The sequence below is a fragment of the Arachis ipaensis genome, chromosome B5 (genome assembly GCF_059453495.1).
Source record: "Arachis ipaensis isolate K30076 ecotype BB chromosome B5, ASM5945349v1, whole genome shotgun sequence".
Classification (NCBI taxonomy): Eukaryota; Viridiplantae; Streptophyta; class Magnoliopsida; order Fabales; family Fabaceae; genus Arachis; species Arachis ipaensis.
The window spans coordinates 136,841,831-136,849,306 of NC_142440.1; the positions used below are offsets into that span (position 1 = coordinate 136,841,831).

Consider the following 7,476-nt stretch of genomic DNA (forward strand, 5'->3'; position numbering starts at 1 on the left):
GTATTTAAATGTTATCATAAAAATTTAGATGTAATAGATACGTTGTTTGCTAAATATAAAAGTTTATCTGTTACTTGTAAAAAATATAATGTTTATTATTTCTTTTTGTTGTATTTTTAAATTATTCAAAAGTTGTTTTGTCAATAACATCTTTTAAAATGTTTTTGTCCGTGACTGAATTTTTGGAGTACCAAATTAATAGTTAACCCTTTAAAAAAATATTAAAATGAAAATATAAAATATTTAAAGTTAATATTGCATTATTATTTTTTTTTCCAAAATAGGCAATTGGTCTGGGAAATCAGGGAAATGCTAATGCTATTAAAAGTAATAAATAATTGGTTCTAACTTTTTAATTTTTCTTTTTGTAAAAAATGTATGTAGCTCATTTTTTATTTTTAAAAAAAATAATATTGTAACCTAATTAACAGGTTATCTTTTTCAATTTTAATTATCCATATAAAATATAAGAAAAATAAATAAAACAAAAAAATTTGAAGCTAAATAAAATAAATAAATGAAGATGGTTTACCTTCGTAATTTTAACGCTATATTTCCAATTTTTTTCCCCTTTAGGACGGAATTTTAACGCTATGATGCAGGGCTTATTACTATTAGTCCCGCCAACTAGAGATCCTCAGAAGCGAACCGAGGAGAAGGCGACGGATACAGGTACTCGCTTACTTCATTTCTTCAAAACCTTACCGCCTGAAAATCGATCTGTCTCCCCTACTCCCCTTCTGGTTGTGCCATTACCAATCGCGGCTGGAATTACAATCCACAACGGGCAAGGCTATACAATCGCCATTCTCTCTGTCACTGTGACCCAAACCCCCATCTCTCTCTCTCTCTCTGCCCTAATCCACCACCGTTCCCACTCTTCGGAACCAAGATCCATTTCCCAACAATATCACTGTTGTAAGTTTTTCTCTCTTGTCATTCTTTTCTCCTTTTCGTTGCGCCATCTTTTTTCTTTTTGGTTTAACAACGCCTCCGTTTCATCTTTTTAAGTTTCCGTCGTTGTGTCCCTTCAGATAATATTGTTGCATCTTCTATCTTTGATTCAACTGATTGGCATCGTAAGAATGTCGTTGATTAATTGATTATTTTACCCCTAAATGTAAATCTTACGGCTCGCGTTTTGCTATTTATTTTGGTTATTTTTGTTCCGTATTTAGGATAAAATATGAAGAGAAGTTAAATTGATTTTTGCTTCTAATGTGCATATTGTTGAATGATGATTGCAGTTAGGGAGCAACAACAGGCCGCTTTGTGTTTGGGAACTTGTGACGATGTTTGGGTCAACGAACCGTAAGTGCATTTGCCTTTGCTTCTTATTAATATCTATTTCTCTTCTTTTATTTTTATGTTTTGTGATAATTTTCTGTCTCATTTTTCTTAATTGTATATTTATGGTTTCTTAATTTCTTTTTTTATTTGAGATGTGTATCGGTTAGAGCTTAGAATGTGATAGTTTATTAGACTATAATTGATTCGTCATTTATGTTTTGTTAATTTCTTTTTCATTTCCCAGCTTTTGGGCAGTCTTCATCGAGCCCGTTTGGCTCACCGTCTGTTTTCGGGCAGAATAATTCTAGCAGCAATCCCTTCGCCCCTAAGCCTTTTGGTAGTAGTCCTTTTGGTTCGCAGACAGGTAGTTCCATATTTGGAGGCACTTCAACTGGTGTGTTTGGTGCTGCTCAGCCTTCTTCTCCCTTCTCTTCTACCACAACGTTTGGTGCTTCATCTTCGCCCGCATTTGGTAGTTCGGCTCCGGCTTTTGGTGCTTCATCTTCCACCCCAGCTTTTGGTGGTTCGTCATCATCATTTGGGGGTATGCATGCTTATGTAATTATCAGTTTAGTTGTCATTTTAATTTTGGTGTAACTGTCTTTCTTGCGGTGTCTGGAAGAATGAAAAACATCATAGTAATAAAGGTTGTGTATGTGAGTTGAGTTTTTGTGTTTGCAAGTGAGGGAATGGAAAGGTTTGTCTATTATAATCTTCAAACCCTTCCATTCACACACCCCAAAAAAGGAAATGCCAGTTTACAGTCTTCATACAAAGGTTTGCACTGTTACCTTTGTTATGAGCTAAAATCACGATTCTATGGTCCTGTTGGTGATTAGCTAATTATTTTGATGGTTTTGTTTGGTGGTGGACTTGCAATGCAGTTGTAGAGCTTTGTTTACACACTCTTGAGTGACATATTATATTACACATTCTTGCCTTGACTTCTTTCCACTTAATGATTGATTAGCATCTTTTGGCATGTTTTCTGTATATTCTCTTAATTTGTTTTCATTTTTCGTTTTATCTGTTGCCATATAGGATCATCTGTTTTTGGTCAGAAGCCTGTTTTTGGAGGTTTTGGATCTACTCCCACTCAAACAAGTCCATTTGGTGGAAGTGCCACTGCCACCCAGCCGTCGCAACCAGCGTTTGGAAGCAGCATTTTTGGTTCCTCAACTCCTTTTGGTGCACCGTCTCAGCCAGCATTTGGTTCAACGGGCAACCCTGCATTTGGTGCCACAAGCACCCCTGCGTTTGGTTCTACTAGCACCCCTGCATTCGGTGCTGCTAGCACCCTAGCATTTGGTACAACTAGCACCCCTGCATTTGGTTCAACTTCCAGCCCATCCTTTGGTAACACAGGAAGTGCATTTGGTGGGTCCAATACTTCCGTTTTTGGAGGCGGGGGAACATTTGGGGCCTCAACTAGCCCTTTTGGTGCCTCTAGCACTCCGGCTTTCGGGGCACCTAGTACTCCAGCTTTTGGAGCTTCAAGTACCCCTGCATTTAGTTTTGGCTCTACTCCAGCTTTCGGCCAGTCTTCTTCTGCATTTGTTGGCAGCACCCCATTTGGAAGTACAAGCTCACCTTTTGGAGGGCAGAGTTCTGCATTTGGTGAGTTAAAAAAGCCTTCATAATACTGAATACTTAGTGACAATTATTTTTAAATACCTGGGACTTATGTATGGTAATGACTTTATTTTGGGTTTCATATACCTTATGCCATGGGAATTGAATGTTCTCCTTACATATTTCTTCGTGCAGGATCCCAGACGCCATCACCAGCCTTTGGAAATGCTGGTATTGGTCAGCCGGGTTTTGGAGGTCAACGGGGTGGAAGTAGAGTAGCTAACTATACACCAACAACAGAAGCTGATAGTGGTACCTCTGGACAGACTGCCAAATTGGAATCGATATCAGCCATGCCTATTTACAAAGAAAAAAGCCACGAGGAGCTAAGATGGGAGGACTATCAATCGGGAGATAAAGGTACTTACTTCTTTATTATAAATAATAATGTGATATATTTGCTCATTCCAATTACAGTGACCTTGACATGATCTACACTCGATTTAAATTCAGGTGGACCACTTCCCTCTGCTCAATCCACTAGTTCACCATTTGGATCATCTACAACACAGACAAACACCTTTGCTCCTATACAAGGGTTTGGTCAAACATCTGCGAACCCTTTTTCTGGCACGACAACTAGTTCTAACCCATTTGCCCAAAAGACTTCAACTTTTTCTGGATTTGGTACAACTTCATCTGCTCCTGCCTTCAGTTCATCAGCTTTTGGTTCTTCAACAACAGGTGTATCACAGCCTTCTATTTTTTGCCCATCCCCTTCTCCATTTGGAGTTAACTCTTCTCCGAGCTTTGGGACATCTTCTACATCCTTGTTTAATACTGCTTCTGCTCAGACTTCATCTTCACCATTTGGCTCAAGCATTTTTGGGAACACTCAGCCATCCCAATTATTTAGTTCTATAGCCCCGCAACCAAGCTCAGGTTTCGGACAGACATCCTCTCCCTTTGGGCAGACTTCATCTTTTGGTCAAACTAGCTTGTTCAATTCACCTTCTTCTGGGCTTGTCGGAAGCATTTTCTCGAGCAGCTCATCACTCACATCTAATACTCTGACAGGCTTTGGGCAAACAACGGTGAGTATTTATAGGTATGCAGTGTTGCTTTTCACTTTTTAATCTTAGTTTCGTTAGAGTACAATGTTTGTATCAAGGAAGATAAAATGTGGTCATGTTCACACAAAAGCCAGGGTTGTTGACATGGATCTATTGAAACCAAATTTTCAGTTAAAAGTGTAAAAATCTTTACCAAGTATTGTTTAAATATTAGAGGAGTGCAGGCTAAGTAAATGAAAGATGGTATCCAATACAATTCTATTATTGAAACATTAACCTATCTAGTTGTGACTGAAAGTTGATTCTTGACATGATATTAAACCCTCCATGACCCAGTGGTTAGAAGTTTGGTCCTTGCTAATATATCCCATGACAACACTAACAAGTGAGCCTATACTCATCACATTGTTTGCTACATGTATTTAATGGTACTATTGCTTCCTAATTGTGTGTAAACTAAATTAATTTTACTGCTAGGTAAAATGGCATCGACAAAAAGATTAGTACAGATTTGTGTGCAAGACTGAGACTATACTCAACTGCATTTTGACTTTCTAATATATTTTTTTCACTTATGTGTGCAGCCATCCATTTCAATGCCTTTCCAACAACCACAGACTGCTCAGTCAGGTGGTTCATTTGCCTTTGGCAACTTTGGCCAGACACAACCTAGTCAGTCAAATATATTATCTATTGCCTATTCTATTTTCCCCCTTGCACCGATTGAAAGATTAATGTTTCTGAGTTCTTACTGTACTGTCTTAAATAGTTGGTGCAAGTAGCTTCGGTGGCACTCCAGGTATATTTGGACAGAGTAACTTTGGACTGTCGTAAGTTCCAACTCTTTTAACTAAGTAAAGTCACTTATGTGTTTGTCTTTTTATTTGCTTGTCTTTTTGGAGTAGAATTGTCATTTTTATTCTTTCTTTGATAAGTTTGGATGTTGTATTTAAAATATATAAGGTTCTTTGCTTATATGTGTTCACTTGACAGGTCTTCTACCCCGAGCTCTGTAGTTTCACAACCAGCACCAATTACCAATCCATTTGGAACACTTCCTGCTTTGCCTCAGATGTCAATTGGTCGAGGTGGAACAACTTCGATTCAATATGGAATCTCTAGCATGCCTGTAAGAATATCTCTTTTTGATTTGAACTCTGGTTCTATTGGTCTTTAATGCTGGTTTTGTAATTGAGCATAAATTACTTTGATCTTTTATGCGCATTTAAAATATGGTTGAATGATTATGTTATGATATCTCATTTCAGGCACAAGACAAACCTGCGCCTGTTAGAATATCATCGTTATTGACTTCTCGACATTTATCACAAAGACGAGTTAGGGTTCCTGTCCGGAAATATCAGTCTAAAACAGATGGGCCAAAGGTGAGTACTGTAGTTCTTTTTATTATCAATCTAGGTTTCTAAATAACATGCTCCTTTATGCAGATGAATATGGTGTATAACTGCACTTCTTGCCTGCAGGTTCCATTCTTTAGTGATGACGAGGACACTCCAACCACTCCAAAGGCTGATGCACTTTTCATTCCTAGAGAAAACCCAAGGGCACTGATTATTTGTCCCATGGAGCAGTGGCCTGGAAGGGCTTCATCTGAGAAAGCATCACCTTTTAAGGATAGAAATACCCCAGTGAAGGAGAATGGTAATGTTTTCTAAATTGTTTGTGTTTAGTGTTTTATTTATTTTACTTGAGTACGGGCCATGTTATTATGTTTGATTATGCGCTAACACAAGGTATGCCATCCAAAGATTTGTGTTCAAGTGTTTGGTAAGATACAAATATATCACTACTAACATCGGGCACCACTTTATTAACACAACCACCCCCCCGGGCAGGTCCCCACCAAAAAGGGAAAAGCTATATAAAAAGAAAATTGTGCTACTGTAGTGGGTTTGCATCCCATATTATGTTGGTGGTCCTATTGTTTCCCATATACCCCTTTTTGAAAAAGTAAATTCCGTTCCTAGAGATTAAATGAATGACAAGCAGACTTATTATTGTTTCTTAATACCGTGTTCAGGAAGTGTATCTAAAGAAGCGTCAACTCAACCAGTCAATGGGACCAGCTCAGCTAGTGATAGTATGTACTTATGAATTTTGTAGTACTTGATTTAGTTATACAGAAGCTTTTTGGTTTCTGTGAATACTTTTTGGTTGTTTTATTGAAACACTGTCTGAATTTCGATGATTGATTTCAGAAACTGCAGTGGAAAATGGGGTTGTCAAGGAGCATGTTCAGCCTACAACAAAGCAAGTTCCCAATGGGAGTAGTGAGGTCCATTCTCCTCAGAAGGCAGATGTATACAAGACCCTCAGTGGGCACAGGGCTGGCGAGGCTGCGATTGTGTATGAACACGGAGCTGATGTTGAGGCACTAATGCCAAAGCTTTGGCGTTCTGATTACTACACACAGCCTCGAATACATGAGCTGGCGGCAAAGGAAAGAGTCGAACCAGGATTCTGCAGTCATGTCAAAGACTTTGTGGTCGGAAGGCAAGGTTATGGCAGCATCAGATTCTTGGGTGAGACAGATGTAAGAGGGCTTGACCTTGAGTCCCTTATTCAGTTCAACAACCGTGAGGTTATTGTTTACATGGATGATGCAAAGAAGCCACCTGTTGGACAAGGGCTGAATAAGCCCGCTGAGGTTACTCTCCTTAACATAAAATGTTTTGACAAGAAAACTGGGCAACAATACACAGAAGGGCCAAAGATCGAGAAATACAAGGAGATGCTTAAGAGAAAGGCTGAGGACCAAGGTGCTGAATTTATTTCATACGATCCCATTAAAGGAGAATGGAAAATCAGGGTCAACCACTTCAGTGTCTACAAGCTGTTGGATGAAGAAGTCTGCGAGGTGGATGAATGACAAAAGAATGTTGTTGGGAACTACTACAGTGGGTTTAATATTTTGACAGAACCAAGTGCCTTTTTTGTGTGTAAATTTTTGTTTTTGCCTTGTGTAGATAGATTTTGGGTTAATGTTGTTAATGTGTTTTTTTTTTTTTTAAATATAATTTCTTTGGGAGTTCTTTTGTTAGGTCTTAGAGTTGGGGGATGATAAAATGTAATCTGTCTAGTCTCTTTACAAGTGGTAAAGTTCCTTGGACAAGTTTGTGTTTTTATTTTAAAGAATTAAGGTGATCTTTGATTTACCAGTCAATTTACATGTTCTTGTTTATTTTTCTACGAGGGTAAAAATGCCAATGTGTGCTTTCTCAAATTTTTGCATTATAGTTCATATGTTGATTGCGTTGAAAAGTTCTGCATCAAATGTCGGTGATAAGTGGCGGTGACTAGGGGATAAGTGAAAGGAGGTTGGGGACTGCGTCTAAGGCTCTAGGGGCTTGTCCTATCACTTCATACAAGTTACTAGTCCCAATACTTTATCCGAAAGAGGAGTGCTATTTCACCAATGGAATAAGTTGGTAAGTAGTTGTCAACTATGAATATGTACGGGGTCTTGATTGTTGTTTTACGGAATTACTCTTATGGATTTTTTCCTTTCTCACGCGGTCAC

At 38.4% G+C, this 7,476-nt stretch overlaps 1 protein-coding gene across 2 annotated transcripts; it reads left to right on the forward strand.

The window, feature by feature from the left end:
- Nucleotides 1-574: 574 nt before the first annotated feature.
- On the forward strand, nucleotides 575-7,119 carry LOC107644063 (nuclear pore complex protein NUP98A). Of its 2 annotated transcripts, none has more exons than XM_016347848.3 (13): nucleotides 575-918; nucleotides 1,248-1,311; nucleotides 1,535-1,834; nucleotides 2,332-2,907; nucleotides 3,058-3,282; nucleotides 3,376-3,956; nucleotides 4,520-4,607; nucleotides 4,705-4,765; nucleotides 4,929-5,064; nucleotides 5,204-5,320; nucleotides 5,420-5,597; nucleotides 5,977-6,036; nucleotides 6,155-7,119. In XM_016347848.3, exons 2-13 carry the CDS (start codon nucleotides 1,293-1,295, stop codon nucleotides 6,823-6,825), a joined length of 3,012 nt encoding a protein of 1,003 aa, XP_016203334.1. In that variant the 5' UTR covers nucleotides 575-918; nucleotides 1,248-1,292; the 3' UTR covers nucleotides 6,826-7,119. The 2 variants fall into 2 exon arrangements, with proteins under 2 accessions (XP_016203334.1, XP_016203335.1); XM_016347849.3 differs by having other exon boundaries at nucleotides 4,520-4,565.
- Nucleotides 7,120-7,476: the final 357 nt, after the last annotated feature.

What these genes read in the sequence shown, in the direction of transcription:
- LOC107644063 (XM_016347848.3), top strand. An exon ending in CTAAAACAGATGGGCCAAAG is followed by an intron (nt 5,321 to 5,419) that starts GTGAGTACTGTA and finishes TCTTGCCTGCAG; the next exon opens with GTTCCATTCTTTAGTGATGA. An exon ending in TACCCCAGTGAAGGAGAATG is followed by an intron (nt 5,598 to 5,976) that starts GTAATGTTTTCT and finishes TACCGTGTTCAG; the next exon opens with GAAGTGTATCTAAAGAAGCG.